The sequence below is a fragment of the Lemur catta genome, chromosome 21 (assembly GCF_020740605.2).
Source record: "Lemur catta isolate mLemCat1 chromosome 21, mLemCat1.pri, whole genome shotgun sequence".
Lineage (NCBI taxonomy): Eukaryota > Metazoa > Chordata > Mammalia > Primates > Lemuridae > Lemur > Lemur catta.
In genome coordinates, this window is record NC_059148.1 from 8702529 (window position 1) to 8725774 (window position 23246).

Consider the following 23246-nt stretch of genomic DNA (forward strand, 5'->3'; position numbering starts at 1 on the left):
AAAATTTAATACTTTACCACTTTGCGTTCCTTCTGCCAAGATGTTCTGGTGGGCTGTTTTTAATGGCATCTCTCTCTCTCTCTCTTTTTTTTAAGCTCTGCTTACGATAATGTCAACAAAGTTCGAGTAGCTATCAAGAAAATCAGTCCTTTTGAGCACCAGACCTACTGCCAGAGAACCCTGAGGGAGATAAAAATCTTACTGCGCTTCAGACATGAGAACATCATTGGAATCAATGATATTATTCGAGCGCCAACCATCGAGCAAATGAAAGATGTGTATCCTTTTCAGGCAACTAGCTGATTCCACTGCTTGGTCACCTTGTTGAGTAAATATAACTTGAAATTTCCTTGACTTAGAATAAAGGAAAACTGCATAAAGCATGCTAAAGGGGAAATTGTAATCTTCTCTCCATTTACTGTAATATTTGCATCATTTAAAAGTTTTTCTCAGGCCGGGCGCAGTGGCTCACGCCTGTAATCCTAGCACTCTGGGAGGCCAAGGTGGGTGGATCGCTCGAGCTCAGGAGTTCGAGACCAGCCTGAGCAAGAGTGAGACCCCGTCTCTACTAAAAATAGAAAGAAATGATTTGGACAGCTAAAAATCTATATAGAAAAAAAAAAATTAGCCGGGCATGGTGGCGCATGCCTGTAGTCCCAGCTACTCGGGAGGCTGAGGCAGTAGGATTGCTTAAGCCCAGGAGTCTGAGGTTGCTGGGAGCTAGGCTGATGCCACGGCACTCACTCTAGCCCGGGCAACAGAGCAAGACTCTATCTCCAAAAAAATAAAAGTTTTTCTCTAATTTGTTTCACCAGTTGTCAATAACTAATTTTAGTATCTTTTAGGTAAGTCCAATATTTTCTCTTTCAGTTTCTGTAAAGAGTTTTCTTTAAGTGTAGTTATGGAAATAAGTCTTGGTTAACATTTCCAGTAATGTTTTTTTCCATTCAAGGGATGGTTTGTTAAGATGGGGAAAAGGGAAGGGAAAGAGTTGTAGATGAAGAAAGAGGGTATCTTGGATATCTACCTGGTGAAATCAGGACTGCCTCATCTTTGAAATGAAGGAGGCTGGCCCTCATGATCTTTAAGGCTGACTCACCTCTCAAATTAGATGACTGTGACTGACGTTCCGAAATCTGGGCTAAGCAGGTCCAGAGGATGCTGCCTGGGTAAAGGCTACATTGGAAAGAGGAGGGGTTAAGTATGCTGAAGAGGATCTGCCAGAAGAAAAACAGTTAGTCTAATACAGCGTTCCTACCAGCTTGTCCAATTTGCATTCCACCCCTCCAGGGAGCAGCAGCCGCTCGCTGTCTCTAGGCAGCCCTTTCCATTTTTAAACTGCGCTGTTAATAAGTTGCAGTGATATTTGAAGTGAAATGCCTCCTGCCACTACCACCTGTTGGTCCTGCTTTACCTTTTGCCATGAAAATAAGCCCCTCTTAGATGACAGATTTTTAAGTCATGTTTCCTTTGAATTCCATGCTGTGTCTCATCTAGCATGAATCTATAGGGGACAGAGAATAGTGTCTATACAGAAATGAATAAAAGAAATGCAAAACGAAATAATATTATGGTGAAGTTAAAAGCTAACGGCCTTTATAATTTAATTTCTTTAAGAAAGAAGATAGCTATAGCTAAAGTTTTAGGTGCTTAGATACATGGCTTGGCAAGAAAGCAAAATTAGCACAAACCCCTTCTTAGCATGACTTCCCCATGGTCTTATTTATTTAGGATCTTAACATTAATTCAGGAGCCAAGAAAATAGACTTAGGGCTGGATTTAGTAATAACAGCAGTGTTTTCTAGACCTGTATCTCCAGAAGTTTTATGGTTGGTGTTTGAGGAGTTGGGGAGGGGAGGAAAGGAGTGGTGAGAAGGAAGGAGAAAGAATAGTGGTGTTAGGGGTTGTTGCTGGGCCAAAGAGAAGGGGGAGTATTAGGATGTCTGCTGGCCACCACCCTTTCCCAGCCTTTTCCAACAAGCCTTAGAGGGCGTTTGTTGATGGTGAGCAATTTAGGGAACAAGGTTATTGAGACTTCAAGATTGGGCAGTATTTCCATAACAGCCTGTTTCTGGTCGTAGTCTAGGCCCATAACCAGACATATCAGGCAGGTGTAATAATGCCTGTTCTTTCACAGGACCTCAAAGGAGCTAACTGCTTCAGATCCCTCTGTGAAGGTACACCAAGTTTTCATCAGTTTCTCCTTTCCCTTAAGGGCCTCATGATGGACTGTTTGGGAAGAAGGTAAAGAGAGGGTGCATTTTGTTTTTAGTGCTTAGCTAAGTGTAACCAGCTAATTTGGTATTTTACCTTAACCTGTTCAAACAGATATATAGTACAGGACCTAATGGAAACAGATCTTTACAAGCTCTTGAAGACACAACACCTCAGCAACGACCATATCTGCTATTTTCTTTACCAGATCCTCAGAGGCTTAAAATACATCCACTCAGCCAACGTTCTGCACCGTGACCTCAAGCCTTCCAACCTGCTGCTCAACACCACCTGTGATCTTAAGGTCAGCCAGTTATTTACTCTTAGGGTGATATGTATTGAAAAAACTGAGGCATAGTTTTTACTGTGGCATAGTTATGTTTATCATTATTCCTATGTAAAAATGATACCAAAAATACAGGAAAACATTTTTATGGCAAAAATACTAGTAAAGAGTGCTACTCCTCTTCTTTCTCATGTCATTGTTCCATCCTCCCCAGAGATAACTAACAAGTGTGATCAAAATGGGCGTACTTTCGCCAAAGTTTTTCCTGTACTCTTATATACTTGTATGCTTTTACACTATATATAGGTAAATAGGATCATGTACATTATGTGTAAGTTTTAAGCCATCTGTTTTCATTGGTGACTTTTTTCTTCAATAAATTTTATACAAAAGACACTCAGAAATCAGCAGAAAACTTAACCTCACTGACTTTAATACCTAATAAGTCATTTCAAATAAATAGGGAAACCCAAGATCCTTTATAGTCCTCAGAGTTCTCCTGAAGATGTACAGCGTTGATATATTTCCATTTTAATAGGTGTCAGAGCTAAGTAAGCAGGGAAATCTGTAGACGTCTTAGATGAAGGGAAGAGGTGTGGATTCAGTCTACTGAAAATGTGCAGGGATTCAAGAAGACCTAAATAAGTGGAAAGACATCCCTTGTTTGTGGATCATAAGACCGTATTGTTAAGATGGCGGGATTCCCCAAATTGCTCTACAGATTAAGTACAATCCGTATCAAAGCCCCAGCTGGCTTTTTTGCAGACATTGACAGGCTGATCCTAAAATTCGTATGGAAATTTAAGAGACCAAGAATAGCCAAAAACAATACTGATTTCAAAACTTACTACAGGGTCGGACACAATGGCTCTCATGCCTGTAATCCCAACACTTTGGGAGGCCAGGGCGGGAGGAGCGCTTAAAGCTAGGAGTTCAATACCAGCTTGGGCAACGTAGCAACACCCTGTCTCTCAAAAAAAAAAAAAATTTAGCTAGGCATGGTGGCACCTGCCTGTAGTCCCAGCTACTTGGGAGGCTGAGGTGGGAAGATCACTTACTACAAAACTGTGGTTATTATGCCAATAGACATCTTGTTACTGGCATAAGGCAGACATACAGATCAGTGGAATAGAATTAAAAGTCCAGAAATAAACGCATGTCTATGGTCAACTGACAGGGGTGCCAAGTGTTCATTGAGGAAAGAATAGTCTTTTCAGGCTGAGCACTGTGGCTCATACCTGTAATCCTAGCGCTTTCAGAGGCCAAGGCAGGAGGATTGCTTGGGGTCAGGAGTTTGAGGCTGCAGTGAGCTACGATAGTGCCCTTGTCCTCATGCTGGGGTAACAGAGCAAGACCTTGTCTCAAAAAAAAGTCTTTCAACAAATTATTCTGGGACAAGTGAATAGCCACATGCAAAAGAATGAGAAAATTAGCTTATTAGTAAAATAGATCAAAGAACTCCATTTAAGAACTAAAACTTTAATGCTCTTAGAAAACATAAGAGTAAATCTTTGCCATCTTGTGTTAGGCAAAGCCTCTTAGAATGACACCAAAAGCACAAGCAACAAAAGAAAAAAGATAAATGGATTCCATCAAGACTAGAAATGTGCTATAAAGCAAACCAGCAAGAAAGTAAAAAGGCAATCCATAGAATGAGAGAAGATATTTACAAATCATATATCTGATAAGGAACTTATAACTAGAATATGTGAAGAACTCTTACAGCTCAATAATAAAAAGATAAATAGCCTAATTAAAAAATAGGCAAAGGATCTGAATAGACATTTCTCTAAAGAAGACAAATGGCCAATAAGTACATGTAAAGATGCTTTCCATCATTAGTCAGTAGAGTAATTGCAAATCAAAATCACAATGAGATACCACTTCATCCTACGCACCAGGATGGCTATAATCAAAAAGTCAGATAATAAATGTTGGTAAGGATTCTACTCCTAGGTGTATATACCTAGTGAAATGAAAACATGGACCCATACAAAAACTTGTACATGAATGTTCATAGCAATATTATTCATTATAGCCCAAAAGTGGAAATAATCCAACTGTCCAACTGATGATGGTAGATCCACACAATGGAATAAAAAGGAGTGAAGTACTAATAATGCTATAACATGGGTGAATCTTGGAAGCATTATGTAAGTGAAAGAAGCCAATCACAGAAGACCACATATTGTATGATTCTATTTATATGAAATGTCCAGAATATGCAAATCCATAGAGATAGTAGATTAGTGGTTGCCTAGGGCTGGTGAGACTGGGGAGGAGTGGAGAGGGGGTGCTAATTCAATCTGGAGTTTCTTTTTTAAGGTTATAAAAATGTTCTCAAATTGGATGGTGGTAATGATTGTATAACCCTGTGATTATAATACTAAAAATGATTGAGCTGTATACTTTAAATGGATGGATTGTATGGTATGTGAATTATATCTTGATAAAGCCGTTTAACAAGTGCATATAGCAACAATCACTTCTTGGAATTCAGTTTGACGTTCCTGTGAGAAGCCTTGTAGGGTACGCCAGGCAAGGGAGATGAGCATCTGCCCCTGAAATCTGAAAACTGGTCAGAAATCTGGTATTAATAGATAGTTGATGATTATAATAATATGTGATGTAACTCAGATAAAGCAAGGAGTGGTATATAAATGCAAAGGAGAGCGGTGGGCTAGTTCTGGCTATGGCTGTAAAAGATGGCAAGAAGAAGGTGGTATCCATGCTAGCCGTCTGAGGAAGGGCGGGCTTTCCTGTAGGAGGGGAACAGCTATACTGGGCATAGGGTATCGTAGGCAGAAGGAACAACAGAAATAGAAATAAGAAGTAAGGGCTACTACACAAAACATTAAGTCCTCTTCTCTGTGGCTGCAGTGTTGGGTGAGTAATAGGGTGTCATTGACATGAAGCTGATGAGGTTGTTGGGAAGCTGATCATGGAGCTGCCTAAAAAAAGGGGTGGGCTCTGTCTTTGGGTGGCAGCTTGTGTACTGTCACTGGTTGTTTGAGACAGAGTGGTCAGCATCCAGTGAGATGTTAGGGAATACAGCTTCCTTCGTCAGGTATGTGTGAGTTGAACTCTGTCACCTCTTAGGATCCTTCTGATGTAGATCAGTGTACTGTCCATATGGGATGTAACCAGCTCCTTTGCCCAGATCTGTGCAAATAAAAGCCAAGTGAGCAGAAAAGAAATGAAACTGCTTTTAGGAATGGCCAGACTACTTCTTTGGCTCTTACTGATTTTCTTGAAAAATTACAGTGAATATTTTTAAAATGTCTCCTCATCTTTTTTCTTTTGGTTTCGTATCACAACCCTGTTATGGCAGATTGTTTTTGTTTTTGGAGAGACATTCTTAATATTTTAAGTATATAGTATTTCTGGGAAGAGTTAGCTGTTATTTTTGCTTGAAAATGTTCATCCTTAAGAATAAAACAAACAGAATCAGACTATTTTCTCTGTTACCTCTTCACTTTTTATGGACTTACCTTTACCTAGGACCATTTTATTTACCTACTTACCAAAACTCACACTCACCCTGATATATATGAGTTGTTGGCCTTCCGCATAATCCAGGCATTGTTTTCAAAACTCAAGTTAACACACAGAATTAGAAACAGAACAGGATATTTTAGATATTTAAAAGAGTACAGTTCACTCACATTTTTATAACGTATAATGGAGTGTGCGTAATTCACATGGGTATAAATGTGAGAGGAGAGAATCTCATTTCAAAGATGAGTACAGTGTGTCACTGAAGTCACTGCTTTGTCACGGTGACTGTGTCCAACCAGGACAGAGTGCGTGGCAGTTCCGGTGCACATGTGACAGCTGAGAGAGTGCCAGTGGGGAGAAGCGTCTTGCTCGCTGGAGCTTGGGGATGACTGCACGTCTGTCACATCCTCAGTGCCTTGTAGCAACCGTGATGCCTGTCCCACATGCCCCATTGCCTAGAACATTTGTAACCTGTGGCCTTACTGATCTGTCATTTAGATCCTTTTCCATTTCCAAGCAGGCAGTTCTGTCATTTCTTTCTGTTTCCATTGGCTTCTGTGTTACTAAAGCGTTGCCGACTCTTGCACCCTCATGATATCAGGTGTTCTCTGTCCTAGACCTTTAACTTTTGTTTTGGCTCTGGTATCACTCAAAGCCAACAGTGATAGCTTTCTTTTTGGTTTCCAAAAACATGCTTTACACTCATTATCCAAAGTCTTGAGAACCACCAGATGCTGACCTCTCGGGACCCTTCTGGAACCCTGTCTTGTAGGCTTTTTCTTTATTTTTCAGGGCCACAGGAGCACACAACGGTTACATGCCCTATTTCGAGGTTCTGCTAGAATATTTTTAGTGGAACTACCGGGGGGACGTAGTCCATACCAGTCTGTGCTCTCATTTGCTAGACTCACCCCACAGAAATCCCAGTAGGAGTCACAGGATGCTGGGTTCACAGCCTGTGAAACTTTTGGCTGGGCCTGGGAAGGAGCACACTGGAAGATACAAAAGGAAACATGTCTTTGGGGATTCCTTTGTTTTTTAAAAAATTTGAATTTATGCAAAAGGTACAAAAGTTGATCTGTCATTTTGTTTTCTTGTACCATGTCCTAGTTGTCTGTCTTCCTTTATATGGAATTGTACTGAGGTACTACTGCTTTTTTATCTTGTAGCCTTGGCAGTGTACTTGTTAATGCCATGTATGTTTGGTTAGTCTTAGGTATTGTAGTGTTAAGAGAACCTTCCAAAAAAAATCGCCTGAGCTTTCCATTGATAATCATGGAGTTGTGAAATCTTTTAAAGGTCTGAGGCTCACATCTCCATCTTTATTTTTTAAATCGTAACTAGTAATTTTAGAGAACCTACTAGTTCTATGCCTTTTACTGGATGTGGGTGACACAAATGATAAAACACGGTCCCCCTTACACTAACTCACTATGAAAATTGGTAAAGGGAAAGAAACGTTTTCCCTGTCTTTCCAGTAGGAAATCCACTAGGACCTGTGCACCAGGGTAGACAGATATCCCCGCTGATGAACCATAGCCCTTCTTTAAAAAGAATGCCAGCTAATAAATGGAGAGGGAATAATAAAATTAGGAAAGTCACCATTTTGCAAGCCCCAATGAAATTGAGTTGTGCAGTATCATCCTGTTGGGATTCCAGTCCCCTGGGTGGGCTGCCACTGCCTCCCCTACATGGGCTCACTCCTCACCTCACACATAGACCCGATCTAAATTCTTTGTTTTTTAAGAGACAGGGGCTTGCTTTGTCACCCAGGCTGGATTGTGGTGGCACGGTCATAGCTCACTGTAACCTCAAATTCCTGGGCTCAAGTGTTCTTCCCACCTTAGCCTCCCAAAGTGCTGGGATTATAGGCATGAGCCACCATACCCAGCCCATATCAAGATTCTTGGGCCCGCTTTTAATTCCACTTAGATGCTACATGCCCTGCCAGGCTGCTGTGTTTCTCCTCACCTCCTGGGGACCCTTAACATTGCATGACCCCAATTAATGGCTTTTGGACTGAATTTCTTGGAAGATAGGAATATGAAAGAACAGCTACATGTTTGGTTTTAGTTTTAAAGAAATAGGCGTAGACATACTGCGTCATTCAAAGTGACAGGGTAAGTTGTCCCTCATCATGAAGGAATGCTATTCCTATTTTTAATTTTTCCTCTTTCCTTAATATTGCCACTTTGAAAATATAATTTTATTAACATTTTTAAAATTACTAATGTGGGATGTTAGCCCTGGTACTCTGTACCCTGATTTTTATTTTTAAAAGATTATCGGTAATTCAGACATTGTGAAAAAATGGTCATTATGAGAGTCTCTGCCAATTAATCCACCCCAGTTATTTTGTTTCCTATAAACATTTAAAGTAGGGCATTTACTCACCAAATGTTGAATGTACACTATGTATAAGATACTTAGAAATAAAAATAAGTCAAATATTGCCTTTTTCTTGGGACTTATATTCTAGCTGGGACTTACAGCTAATTATCATGGATTGTGGTTATGTGCTTTAATGTAAATCTAACAGAATAGTATGGGGGAGTTCAGAAAAGTGGCCAGTTAATTGTTGGGGGTGGTGTTGATGCCTGGGAAATTTCTCAAAAGGGGAAACTTTCTATCTGAGTATTCAGGGTTAGTAACGGCATGGATAGAGGCACACAATTGAGATAGTAGTATTGCAGTTCAGGGTGAGAGGTGTAGGTCTAGAGTGAATAGGATCAGATGCAGGGACAGGGTTGATGATGGTAGGAGATGGAAGATATGGAAGATAGTTTGGTGGCAGTTTGAGAATGGTCTCGAGAGTCATACTCAAATAATTTGGTCTTCATTCAGTAGGCAGAGAAGATTGGTTAAAAGATTTTGAGCCAGAGAGATGATTTATCTTTTAGAAGTAACACTTAGGCAGGAATTTAGAGGATGAATTAGACTGCGGCAGGGAGACTAGCTTTTACCTAAGTCCAAAACTGAGTCCAAACTAAGGTAATGGCAGTTGAGATGCAGAAGAAACCAATTCAAGAGACATTTTAGGAGGTTGCAGCTACAGTGCCCCCACCCACATGCCCCACTGCTTCTTTCTCAGGGCATTGCTCTCGTTTCCCCAGGTCTTTCCTTGGCTGATATCTCTGCAGGATTTCAGTATCATTTTACATGGGTCTGCCTTAGAGAGTCCCTCTGCCCAGTACCACTCTATTAGTTTTCTCTTGCTCTGTGACAAATCGCCTGAAAACATAGTGACCTAAAACAACAGTAACATATTACCTCACAGTTTTGGTGGGTCAGGAATTCAGTTAAGATGCAGCGGGGACAGCTGGTCTCTCCCCAGTGTCTGGGCCTCTGCTAGAAGATGCGAAGGGAGGGGGTGTGTGCTTGGCTGTTGATGCTGGCTGTGACTAGAATGCCCATTGTGCCCCATGTGGCCTGGGCTTCCTCACAACATGGGCAGAGGGTTCTAAGTATCCTAGAAGAGAGAGCCAGGTAGAAGCCATATTGCATTTTATGATGTAGCCTCAGAAGTCACACAACATCACTTACACTGTATTCTTTTAGTTCAGGCAGTTTCAAAGGTTCACCCAGATGCAAGAGGATGGAAGATGGACCCCACCTCTTGATATTAATGCAAGTTCAACCAGAGAGTTTGTAGGAAGAGCATGGAGGCTGGGTTATATTGGTGTGGCCCTCTTTAGAAAATACAGCCTGCCACAAATGGGTTTAAAGTTATTCACAGCACTTTTCCCCATCATTATAGAAATTTAAGAATCTGATCAAGCTCTCTAAAGTACAGCTTCCCATTTCTTTGTCTACAAATCCTAGAGGAATGTGGGGACATCATCCTCAATCCTTGGCTTCACTGATCTATTCATTTCTTATATTCTGTTTTTTTTTAAATCTGAGATTTGTTTTGTGATTTAACTGAGCCATGAAAAGCTGCGTATCAAGTCTAGACACATTCGTTCTGTGGGACGCCAGGCACTGAGGGCAGTGAAGGAGCTGTGCGCACATTCTGGGGTTTGCCCTGGTTTTGCTCTGCTGACTGTGCAGTATTTCTTCTCTGATTGCTTGATTCCGAGTGTGGCTTTAGGTATCCGTTTATACCACAGAAGGCAGAGTGGTGAGCTTTGGTTGAACTTGAATCAGAAGATGAACTGTTAACCCTAAAAAAGAGAGAAACTGTGTCACAGAGATATTGAAAGATTGAAACCACACAGAATGGAATTGGAACGATAATATAGCCCAGCATGGCAAGGGATGGCTCTGAGTGACCAGAGGACTCCCCCTCAGACGTAAGAAGAAATTAGTTGTTCATTGTTTCCCCGAATTGAAAATCATGCCAACCGGCATGATGTTGCTAGTGAGCCTCCTGGGCATGAGTATTGGGAGCTCTTCCTGCAGTGTATAGGAATTGGTAGAAAAGTCGCTAAAGAAACAAATTAGATGCAGTTACATTGAAAAGCCACAAGATCAGTCAAGCAGAAGTTAGAACTTAACAATGATCCCCTTCAAAAGCTTATGGCCATGCCTCAACCAGCTCCTCTGAGAGGCCCATGAGTATCGGAGGGCGTAGTGGCACGCCAAGCCAGCTTTGCCAGGAGAGGCCCAGGGCTCGGAGGGGAGGTGATGTTGGCTGAGGGAGCGCAGCGGCTGGAGTCCGCAGCCACAGCCACGGAAGACAGAACTTCCTCTCTGCTCTACCCTGTGAGCATTCACGTGGAAAGCAGTCTGCAGAGGAGTCGCTGGAGAAGCAGGTCACTCTTGACTCCTTTTGATGATGCAGTGATGGTGTCTCAGGAGACTGAGAAATTCTGCAACACAGATGTGCAGCATTTCTCAGATGCTGCAGCGGGAGCAAGTCGTAGGGCTTATGGAATCAAAGGTGCTACCTGGTGATGCTGGCCTTTAAGGTGGGGAAGGCTGGAGGAAGATATTGGGAAGCGGATGGGATCTCTCTGAATCTTTCTGAATTATTGAAGCATTCAACCATGGGATATCTAAGCAGACTGATATCTGGATAGGCTCCAGGTCCTGTGAAGATCTCTTAGACTTGTTCCTCCTTGTCCCCATTTTTATGGCCTGAATTCAGGCCCTTATCTTTTCTTAGCTGACTTAATGCAATAAGCCTCCAAAGTAGTCTGTATTCCAAGCTACCTTCTACTATACTCTGGCCTGTTTTTGTTAATATGTCTGTGTCTTGAGTTAGTTCTCCGGGGGCCAAAGAATTAAAATACCCTGTAGTTGTATGGGACTAAATGCATTATGATGATATTTTATATATGTTGGAATCTAGCAAGGTCCCTGACCCCAAGTAACACCACAGTATTGGAGGGCCAGATGATGAAAGGCCAGCAGGTACTTTTGTGAGTCAGTAGAAAATGAGAAGCTGGGTATTAAGAAAAAAAAATCCCAGACCCAATTTGGCATCTTAAAATAAAATAAAAAAAAAAAAGAAAGAAGTAAAATGGTATATCTTCAGTATATGAAACTTTTTTTAAAAGCTTTGAGAATAGATTTGACTACTAGAAGGGGAGGGAAGTGGGAGGAATCTTTGGAAATAACTTAATATATTTGTGGACTGAGTGGAAGACTAGCAGGAAATGGAGTCTGAGAAATCGAGGGTCGGTGCAATCCTCCCAGCAATCCCAGAGCTCCAGCAGGATGGGCCCGAGAAAGGGCCCAGGGTCACTTTACCCAAAACAGCTTTTGTCAAATCACCTAAGTGGGATTGCTTTGTGCTAAGCAGACAATGAATTGTGTCCCATTAAAGATTCCTTCAGCCTGTGTCCTAGACTCTGACATGTGGATTGTCGTTGCTGCCTTTCAGGTTGTCAGGAAGATAAACTAATGGGTTTGTAGAATTCCCAGCAATGTAATCTGCCACGTGGTAATGGTAGCGGCTACTTAGTATCATTATTATTGCTATTGTCTTTTTAATTTTTGTGATGATATCAAGCTGGTTAGAATTTCTAAGAAGGTATCTTGATTTTTTTCTCTTAGATCTGCGACTTTGGCCTGGCCCGTGTTGCAGATCCGGACCATGATCACACAGGGTTCCTGACAGAGTATGTAGCCACACGTTGGTACAGGGCTCCGGAAATTATGTTGAATTCCAAGGTAAGGACCAAGTTTGCATAAAAAATAACAGGAAGTAAGAGAACTTTCTAAATGTGTTGCAGTAAGCCTCCCTCTCCAGCCTGTTTCCTCTTGGGTTGAGGCTTGGCCTGTATTGTCAGAGCCAAGGTGCTGTCTTAATCTCCTTGAAATCTTGTTCAGCATTGAACTTCTGGGTCCTGGGGTTCAGCCTCTCCACCTCATCCAGAGTAGTGCTGACCTGTTGGAGGGTGTACCTCTGCAGTCACCGTTAGCCACCCTCGGTCAGCTCTCCGAAGGTCCTGCCTGTGGCTGCTTTCATTCACACCTGTGGCTGCCCCTTCGAGGAGCAGACCGGGTTTGTGTTAGAGGTTATCCAGTAGTGTGTATTACTGTGAACACGGGCCAGGGCTGTTCTGTAAAGGTCAGATATCTGACAATGAAGAAAGTCTCTTCGGCAGAATTACAACATAATGTTGTACTTGAAGACATAGATGTGGAAAGAATAGGAATTGCTTTGGATTCTTTTGAAATTATATGGTCGTCCCACCTCCCGGTGACATGCCTTCCTCTGCGTCTCCAGGTGCCTGTGGAGAGTGCGTCCAGGTCATGTCCACACTCTGCTAGCAGGGTCTGTGTATGTCTTGGTTGTAAGAAGTGGTTGAATACATTTATAAAAGCAAGAGAAAATAAAGCATGACATCTTTATTAGGTTTATGAGCCAGGAGGCAAAAATTGAGAGCTATTATGGAGACTGAGATTCAGTATTTTTACTATGCCATTTGCAAGTAGTATATGAATAAGGTGTGAAAATTGGGTAGTTAAGTGGGCCTGACATACTACCTATATCTAGTATCTCGAGATTATGTGACTGTTAAACACCAGGCCATCTGCTGTAAAGACACATGAAGGAAAGCAGTAAAAATAGACACTGGCTCTTGTGCTGGAGCCCAGGCACTAGAATAGTCCTGAGAGGCTTCACGGGAGTGAAAGGGATGCATCTGACGAGCTCGTAGGCTTCCTCTTTCTCTCCATCGTTGTAAGTACAGATGAGGTATTGGGTTGCTTTTGTAAAGAAAGGGAATTTATTCAAAGTGTTTGGTTAGTTATTCTTGATATCCTACATTTGTTCAGTTGAGTGATAAAAGTAAAATTCCATTATAAAGAAAGATTTGGTGTAACAGATGTTTCAAAGAAGAAAATGCTATGTTCATTCCCTTCTACGTACAATGAACACCCCTAGACCCCTAAACTTGGTTCATCAGCTGTTAACATCTTGCCATATTCTTTATTCCTCCCTCCCTCTCTTCCCTCTCCCTTTATCTCTCCTCTCCTCTTTCTTCTCCTGTCTCTTCTTTTGTCAAGCCACCCGACACTTCACCACTTTCCTCCTAGACCCTTTGGGGCACACTCATGCTCCTGAAAGGGAGGTGTCATTCTCCACAGCCACCATGCCCATAGCATACCTAAGATGATCAGCATTGGTTCAGGGACATCCCAATTGTCCCCTCCAAAAAAATCTTTATAGCTTTTTGTTGTTTTCAGTGCATGATCTAATGAAGTTTCACGCATTATTATTGGTCTAGAGCAGTCTCCCACTCTTCTTCAAGACATAACCTTGTGGAGTACAGATCAGTTGTTTCGTAGCATGGTTCACATGCTGGATTCCTCGGACTGGTTCTTCCTGATCAGGTGCAGGTCGCGCATTTCCTGCACGAGCACTGCAGGTTCCTGGAGACTGCGTATGTGGCTTTCCTCTGTCCCTGCAGCTGCTCCCAGTGGTTCAGCATCCTTTGATGCTCCTTCCTTCTATCAGTTATCATATCGGGGTTATAAAATGTTAATTTTCTAAATTTATTTATCCTTTCACATCTTTTAGCTGTCATTCTTCTATGAAGAATTTTTCCTTTTTGCCCTTTCTCTTCCTCTGTCTTTCACCTTTATGTTTAAAACACTATTATGGACTCATGGTTTTTTTTTTTTAATGTACTGTCCATTATCTTTTTCTTTTTTAACACATACTGTCCCAGTTTTGGCAAGCTAGAGCACTCTGTGTACATATTGTGACATTTTATTTTGGTAGAGTTTAACTTTCAAAAAAGTATAATGTAGCCATTCTCAAACCTTCCGGCCTCAAGATCCTTTTAAATCTCTTAAAAATTATCAAAGACCCACACACAGGTTTTATTTATGTAGGTTATACCTATTGTTAGTTACAATATGGAAATTAAAACTGAAACTTTAAAAATGTGTTAATTCATTTTTAAATAGTAAGCCCACAACAAGAATATTTGTGTGAGAAGAGCAGTGTGGTTTTCATTTTTACAGATCTCCTTGACGTCTGTGTGGCTTGATAGAAGACAGCTGGATGTGCATTTGATCCTGCCTTCAGTCTGTCAATATGTTGTTTTGGTTTAAGTTAATGAAGAAAAATCTTCATACAGACATGTAGCTGGAAAAAAGAGGAAAATTGTAATAGTCGTTCAGCTATTTGTGGCTATTCTTTGATACTATACCAAAATTCAACAAGTGGTAGGTTCTTAAAGGTTAATTGTAATGTGAAATTTGAAACCTTATCAGTGAACTTTTTGTACTGTTCTATAAAATCCATTGGTCTACCTTGCACTCACACGCACTTGTGATTTTGTAACATCAATCTTTTGGAAAATACTGGTTCCCTGAGTTATGCAGATATTCCAGATGTCACATTTCATGTACAGTATCATCGTTCCTCATGTAGCCTCTAGGAAAATCTCTTGTATACTTGTGAGAGAATAAGTGAAAAGGATAAAAAGCATTTTAGTAGTATAATAAAAATAGTGTAGACCTCTTGGATCCCCTGGAGCTGCGGTCCCCGACTCTGGACTGCAGACCAGTACAGGTCCTTGGCCTGTTAGGGACTGGGCCCCAGAGCAACACCGCCCCCTCACCCCCGCTCCAATCCCGTGAAAAAATTGTCTTCGATAACATTGGGGGGGTAGGGGGGACACAGCAGGAGGTGAGTCTCAGGCAAGGGAGCTTCATCTGTACTTACAGCCACTTCCCATCACTCCCATCATCACTGACCTCCGCCTCCGAGGAAGAATTGTCTTCTATGAAACCAGTCCCTGGTGCCAAAAAGGTTGGGGACCACTGCCCTAGAGGGAACCCACAGGGGTGTCTGGACCCCTCTTGGAGAACCACTGGATAGAACTCCTGTATACCCTTTTCCCCACATTCACACTCACCAATTTTATCCTTTGCGCCATTTGTTTTATCATCCTGTGTCTGTATGTTTGAGTCATTGAGAGTAAAGTTGAAGATAGTGTGTATTTCCTTAGAACAATAGTTCTAATGTTCCCTGGGGACTTTTGGCAATGTTTTGGAGACATTTTTGGTTTTCACAATGAGGAGGGAGTTGCTACTGGCATCAAGTGAGTGGAGCTCAAAGATGCTGCTGAACATCCTATAATGCGTAGAACATCTCCCACGACAGAAACTTACTTAGCCCAAAATGTCAGTAGTGCCGACGTTAAAAATCCTTGCCTTAGAACAAGGGTAGTTTCTGGTAAGACCACAGTACTGTTATCAGAAACAGGAAATTTAGCATTGATTTGGTATCTAATGCAGTTTATATTCAAATTTTGGTGTTGTTCTAATAATAAACTTTATAATTCCCAACCCTACCCCAGTTTAGGCTCACACGTTACACTGTCATGTTTCTTTAGGATCTGGAAAGTTCCTCAGCCTTTTTTTCATGTTGACATTTTTGAAGAATGCAGTTCAGCTTTTTTGTAGAATGCCCTCAGTTTTGTGTCATGCATTTTTGGCATGAATACCGTGAAGCAATGATTTGTTCTTCTCAGTGCATTATATTGCAAGGCACATCTGGTTTGTGCCAATATTGTTGGTGTTCCTGTTGATGTTTTGGTTCAGATGGTGACGTCCAAGTGTCCACTGTGAGGTTGCCCTTTCCCCTTTTATGATTAATAACAGTTTGTAAGTTATCTTCTTCACCAAATTTCACCCACTGGTCTTGCCATCCATTGATGATTTCATAACTCTATCATTCTGTCTATATTTTAGTTCTCTCCATTTATTTATTCAGTAGTTTCTAATCCAGTCCTACCATTATGTACATTGATGCTCAGATTGTCCCAGATTGGCGGATGGGAGCTGCCCACAGCCCTGTGCACTTCCTTGCTTTCTGGCACTAGATGCTCCAGGCTCATCTTGTACTTCCCTGTCCCAGTCCTGGAGCACCCATTTCTCCCGGAGCCCTGGGTACCTTTTAGTTACTTATTTTTTGTGTGATGTCAGTATTTCCCTTTATTTATCTTTGGCTCAAAGGAAAAGTTATTTGGATTTACAGGAGTTTTAGAAAGGAATATTACAAAATTCAACCCCATTTTATCATAACTGTAGATCTGTTACTGATTCTTTGTTGGCTTTTCCAAAACGATTTCACTATTTCCCTAAATTTTAATATTTGACCCAAAATTTCTTTTTCTCAAAATTTCCACATTTCTTCTTTCATTTATCACTATACCTAACATTTTACATAGAATTCAACTTATTTTCATCTTATAATAGACTGCTAAGAAAATTCAACTTATATTCCTTGGAGAAACATCTTTTTTGCACAGTTATGATTTAAACAGAATCCTTCCATGACTTCCTTAACAGGATTCCTTTAAAAGAAAATGTATACCTAAAAAATGAATTAAAAAAGATGAGAATACTGGAAACAGGGATTGGTAAAATATGATGGAACCAGCACGCACTCCCCCTCCCCACCCCACCCCCGAAGATCAAGGTTTTCCAACCTAATTTTCTTTAAAAATTATTTGCAAAATGTGTAAAGATATTCTGGGGCAGGGCACAGTGGCTCACACCTATAATCCCAGCATCCTGGCATGCTGAAGCAGGAGGGTTACTTTAGCCCGGGAGTTCGAGACCAGCCTGGACAACACCTGTCTCTACAAAAAATTTTTTTAAAAATTAGCCAGGCATAGTGGCACACGCCTGTAGTCCCAGCTACTTGAGAGGCTGAGACAGGAAGATCTCTTGAGCCCAGGAGTTTGTGGTTGCAGTGAGCTATGATGATGCCTTGGCACTCCATCCTGGACAACGGCAAGATCCTATCTTGAAGGAAAAACAAAAAAAAAGATTTTCTGGAAGTATAGCAGTGTTACTCCTTTTGAGTTGATTTCCAGATTTTCAGTAATGAGCAAATGGGCCACAAATGTGCTAAAACAATGACTGTTACTACTTTTTCCTTTTCCCAGCTCCAATTTATAAGAATTCTAAATTTTTTCTCTTAAATCTTTTGGAAAAAAAAGACTGACATATACTTCAGAAATTCTAATTTAATAAATTAATCAACTTTGAAGAGAGGAAATAAGTAATCTTGGTTGTTCCACCTCTCATAAGAAAGCCAAATTATTTTTTCTTTTTCTGTGCTGTCTACTTGTATTTCTGAATCATAGGCTCGAAAGGAGAAGCTCAAACGCCTATCAGCCATGCACCTGTCATATAAGAAGAGCTTGTCGTGTCCCGGAACACCAGATATCATTCTTGGCCTTTTTTCCCTTTCTCCTGCAGGGCTATACCAAGTCCATCGATATTTGGTCCGTAGGCTGCATTCTGGCAGAAATGCTCTCCAACAGGCCCATCTTTCCGGGGAAGCATTATCTCGACCAGCTGAACCACATTCTGGGTAAGGTTCTCCAACACTGCAGAGGCTAGGTTTGCTCAGTTTGCCTGCCTGTGCTTTACATCAAAGTCACTTTGTTAAATTAAGAAGAATTCTAGGCCGGGCGCCGTGGCTCACGCCTGTAATCCTAGCCCTCTGGGAGGCCGAGGCGGGTGGATCGCTCGAGGTCAGGACTTCGAGACCAGCCTGAGCAAGAGTGACACCCCGTCTCTACTAAAAACATAGAAATAAATTATCTGGCCAACTAAAAATATATACACAAAAAATTAGCCGGGCATGGTGGCGCATGTCTGTAGTCCCAGCTACTCGGGAGGCTGAGGCAGTAGGATCGCTTAAGCCCAGGAGTTTGAGGTTGCTGTGAGCTAGGCTGATGCCACGGCACTCACTCTAGCCCGGGCAACAGAGTGAGACTATGTCTCCAAAAAAAAAAAAAAAAGAAGAAGAATTCTAATAACTCTTTAACCTATCCATGGTAGGCATGAGTTTTAACTGTCCCTGATTTGAAATGTTAAGGACCTTTTTGTGAAAACTTATAAAGAAAGATAAGCATTGGGAGGTGGTGAGAAGACATTAATTACCAGCGTTCATTCTGTCCCACTGCTGATGATTGCCTTGATCTTGATAATTAACAGCTAATTGCTTTATCTACTAGGTATTCTTGGATCCCCATCACAGGAAGACCTGAATTGTATAATAAATCTAAAAGCTAGAAACTATTTGCTTTCTCTTCCACACAAAAATAAGGTGCCATGGAACAGGCTGTTTCCAAATGCTGACTCCAAAGGTAAATATTATTTCATTGATTAGTTTCTCTCAGGCTTAGCTTTGTATTTGTTTAATTTGTTAAATTGTTAGGTCACTTGCCTGAAAAGTTAGCTGATGGCTAGTGGATAATGCATGACTTATTTGGTACTCACTCTTTATTGCCCTCTTCCCTTTTTATTTGGGAGCAGTGGCAGGAGAGTAAGACAGTCTATGACTATCTAGTTTTCTATCTTTCGGGTTCTTTGCTACTTTTTTGCTTGAATTATGTTCACATTTTTAGGGTTCAGATGGTCTAGGCACCTGCAAAATGAATTATACCTTTTTATCTTGTCATTTGATAATTTTTAAAGTCGGGTTTATTGAAGAATAATTTATATAAAATTAAAATTCACCGTTTTTAGTTGTGCAAGTCTCTGAGGTTTTTTTTGTTTGTTTGTTTGTTTTTTGAGACAGTGTCTCACTCTGTTGCCCAGGCTAGAGTGCTGTGGCGTCAGCCTAGCTCACAGCAACCTCAAATTCCTGGGCTCAAGCAATCCTCCTGCCTCAGCCTCCTGAGTAGCTGGGACTACAGGCATGTGCCACTATGCCCGGTTAATTTTTTCTGTATATATTCTTAGTTGTCCATATAATTTCTTTCTGTTTTTAGTAGAGACGGAGTCTCGCTCTTGCTCAGGCTGGTCTCGAACTCCTGAGCTCAAACAATCCACCCACCTCGGCTTCCCAGAAGGCTAGGTTTACAGGCGTGAGCCACCGCACCGGCCAGTTCTCTGAGTTTTAATGAAGGCACACTGTCATGTAACCACCACTGTAATTGAGTGATGGAATATCTCCGTCATCCCCAGAAGTTGCCTTGTGCCCCTCTTGTAGTTAGTTCCCTCCCCAGGTCTCTGGCAATCACTGATCTGATTTCTATCCCTGTAGTTTTGCCTTTTCCAGAATGTCATATTAATGGAATCATGGCGTATATAGCCATTTTATGTCTGGATTCTTCCACTCAGCATACTGCATTTGAAATTTTGTGAAAATCCACATTCCTGCTTATATTAGTCTCTTCAGCAAATGGTGCTGGAATAATCAGATACCAATATGAAAAAAAAAACCTAAAAATGGAACATAGACCTAAATAAAAGTCCTAAAACTATTAAACTTCCAGAAGAAAGCATATGACAGAATCTTCATTAACCTTAGTTAGGTTAGGCAAAGATTTCTTAGATATAGCACCCGTAAATGGAAAAAGTGATATGTTAGATTTTTATCCTTTGATATGTTTTTTAGGTTAACTTTGTTTAATAATTGTATTATCCTTTATTCTCATTTAACATGTATCTTTTAATTACATTAGGCAGCTATTTTTTAAAACTTTATACTTTTATAAAACTCGAGTAGGCAGAATAACAACTGTCTCCAGCCCCGGCTCCGAGATAGCCACATCCTAATCCCTAGAATTTGTGAATATATTAGGTTACCTGTCAAAGGAGAATTACAGTTGCAGATGCAATTAAGGTTGGTTGTTCATCAGATGACTTTTGATATCGGGAGATAATCCTGATTACCTAGGTTTGCCCATTATAAACACAGGGGTCCTCAAGAGTGAAACAGAGATTCTGGATAGGGCACTCACTTTAATGTCTTTCTCTGGATACATACATTATGCATGTTTTTCCCAAAATTAACTTTTAAAAATAATCATTATAAAAGTTAACATTTTCTGGTAAAAATTCAAAAATCATAGAAATATTTAAGAAGGTGAAATTCTTTATAATGATTCTCTAAATGTCACTATTAACAGAATTGTGTTTTGAATGTTTTTCCCTGTCATTACATAGATACAGCTTATCTTTAATGATTTTGTAGTATTTTCATCCAGTATTCTGTTGGAAATTTAGCTTTTTCTAATTTTGGCTGTATTTTCTCTATATGTGTGTATGCGTGTATATGTATTAATATGTGTATACATATATTTAACTTTAACTGTCTACTTAGATGTTGAATTTGTTTGTGTATTGACCTGAGTCAAGGTTCAGAAACATTTGGTTATTTAGAATTGAATTTTTTGGGGATATAGAAGAAACTTTCTTTTTAACCTTTGGTATAAAGGTATTTTATCATCATAGTAGACAGTTTAGAAGTGTAGGAAGAACAGGTAAGAGAATAAGAAATGCTCCTGATTGCCAGAATCCCAAAATAATCTTTAACTTTTTTTATACCAGCGTGTGCAAGCTTGTACCTATGTGGTTGTAATTATGTAATTTATTGATTGTAGGATTTTTTAGTTAGAACTTCACAAGTGGCATCTGTTACTGATTAAATTGGCTTGTATACTATATCTCCTAAGCATGTTACATAAATGTTATTTCCTGAGTTGCATTTTTAAAGAGGTGCATATATAACAAAACTGCCTCTTTAAGATTTTATGATAAATAGGCCTATTCCCAGACTTTTCACCTCTGTTTGTTTCCTCACTCTTTTCTATAGGTAGGCATGATTTGTATCAAATTATTTCTCAGCCTTTTTTTTAAGCTTATTTTCCTTAGGTGAAGGTCATAAACTTTGAGGTTCATTCATTCAGATAGTAACACCACCAAAATCCAGGAAATTAATTTTGAGATGGAGGTAGTGAATGATAACAATCAAGAATTGCAGAAAGGCTCTAAATACAGTAAAGAAACTGGTGACATGAGAGCTGATGTTGGAGTGAGCAGCAGAGCAACATGTGTTAGGAGCACAGGCTTTGCAGCCAGACCTCCTGGGTTCAATCCACAGCCTGCCACTTACTAGCTGCTTGACCTTTAGACAAACTACTTAACCTCTCTGGGCCTCACTTTTCTTATTTATAAAATAGGATTAGTAATAGTACCTACATCATAGGATTACATGACTATCCATACTACTGGCATTTGTAAGTCTAGAATCTGAGATCTCAAGACTGAAACTTTTTCATTTATATGTCTTGGAGATCTTTCCATAACATTCCCTTGTAGGGATGATCTATAAGCATCTTTAACCAGTCTCATGTTGGACATTGAAGTTCACATCAGTTATCTATTGCTGTATAACAAACACCCCAAAACTCAGGGGCTTGAAATAGCAACGATACATTTGTTCATGAGTCCGTTGGGCTGGTGCAGCTGGGTGGGCCTCCTGAGTTCACCTAGGATCAGCCATGTGCTAGTTATCTGCTGGCTTTCCTCAAGTCGGGTAGTTTTAAGGTGGCCTCACCACATCTTGCAGTTGGTTCTCCTCCTTGCAATTGTCTCTCTTCCCACAGTAGACTGGAGTGGGCTTCTTCTCTTGATGCTGGGAAGATTCCAAAAGATCCATAACAGAAGCTGTAAGGTCTCTTGAGATCTCAGAACAACAGCACTTCTGCCATATTCTGTGAGTCAAAGCAAATCACAGAGTCAGCCCAGATTCAAGTGATGAGAAAAGAAATCCTTTCGTTGATGGGAGGAGCTGCAAAGAATTTATAACATATTTAACATGTCACTCAGTTTTTCCAGGTTTTTAATATACATAAATTCATTCATTTAATAAATAGGTTTGAGTTTGTGTTCTGTGCCATCAAAACTTCTAAAGCCCTGGACATAGAACCAGCAATAAGAGAAATTAAAAATGTGCATGGAGAGAACTGATAATCTATATTTGTGTGAAAATGACATAAGGAAATAAATGGAAGACCTCAGGGAACTCAAAAGAGTAGAACCTTCAAGCTGGGCTGGGTGTGGTGGCTCACTCCTATAATCCTAGCACTCTGGGGGACCGAGGCCGGAAGATTGCGTGAGCTCAGGAGTTCGAAACCAGCCTGAGCAAGAGCGGGACCCCGTCTCTACTAAAAATAAAAAAGTTAGCCGGGTGTCGTGGCATTCATTTGTAGTCCCAGCCCAGGAGTTTGAGGTTGCAGTGAGCTACAATGACACCACTGCACTCTACCGAGGGTGACAGAGCGAGACTCTGTCTCAAAAAAAAACCAAAACCTTCTAGCTGAAACACTGGAACTTTTAAGTCTAGTTAATGAGAGTTCACAGAAAAGGAAATGGGAGTGTCTCTTAAATATAGGAAAAGGGTGATCGATCATTTTACTCATTATACAAGGTATGAACATTGAAAGGTCAGTAATTGATTTTTGTTTTTTTACCCCCACTTATCACAGTAGCGGACATCAAAAAGTTTTGATAACCCACAGTGTGGTCAAGGCTTTGGGGAAGCGGGTGTTCTCAGAGAGAGCTGGCAGAGTATAAATTGGTTGAGTCTCTCTGGAGGACAGTTTGGCAATTCTGTCTCATGTCTTTCTCCAGCAATTCTGGGTATTGAACTTTAAAGTCTGCCAACCAAATGGAGGGGAGTGGCATTTAATTTGTTTTTCTTCAGTTAAGAGTGAGATTGAACATTTTTTCACGTTTGTTGGAAATTTTTGATTGCTGAATCCCATGAACCAGTAGTATTATAGATTTTTCTTCAAGGGAGTCTTAGCTTAGGATTCTCTCCAAAATGACTGTAGTGAAGGGGAAGAAATGATTATTATTCAGCAGATGGTACTGGGCTAGTTGAATAGCTGTTTGGAAGAAAATCAATTTAAATCATTACTCACACATCAAAATGAATTCCTAAAGAATCAATGATTAAATACTTTTTTAAAAAATTATACAATTAAAAACCAACAATATTTAGAATAGTCAGTATTTTTCTGATCTCTGC

The 23246-nt window shown here is 40.5% G+C and overlaps 1 protein-coding gene across 1 annotated transcript in view; it reads left to right on the forward strand.

Moving 5' to 3' along the window:
• MAPK1 (mitogen-activated protein kinase 1) overlaps positions 1-23246 on the forward strand; it is a 99602-nt gene that overhangs the window by 56389 nt on the left and 19967 nt on the right. Inside the window, exons 2-6 of the mRNA XM_045535121.1 lie at positions 96-278; positions 2329-2518; positions 11999-12115; positions 17675-17789; positions 18439-18570. Of these exons, the coding sequence (XP_045391077.1) occupies positions 96-278; positions 2329-2518; positions 11999-12115; positions 17675-17789; positions 18439-18570 (737 nt within the window). The remainder of the gene's footprint in view (positions 1-95; positions 279-2328; positions 2519-11998; positions 12116-17674; positions 17790-18438; positions 18571-23246) is intronic.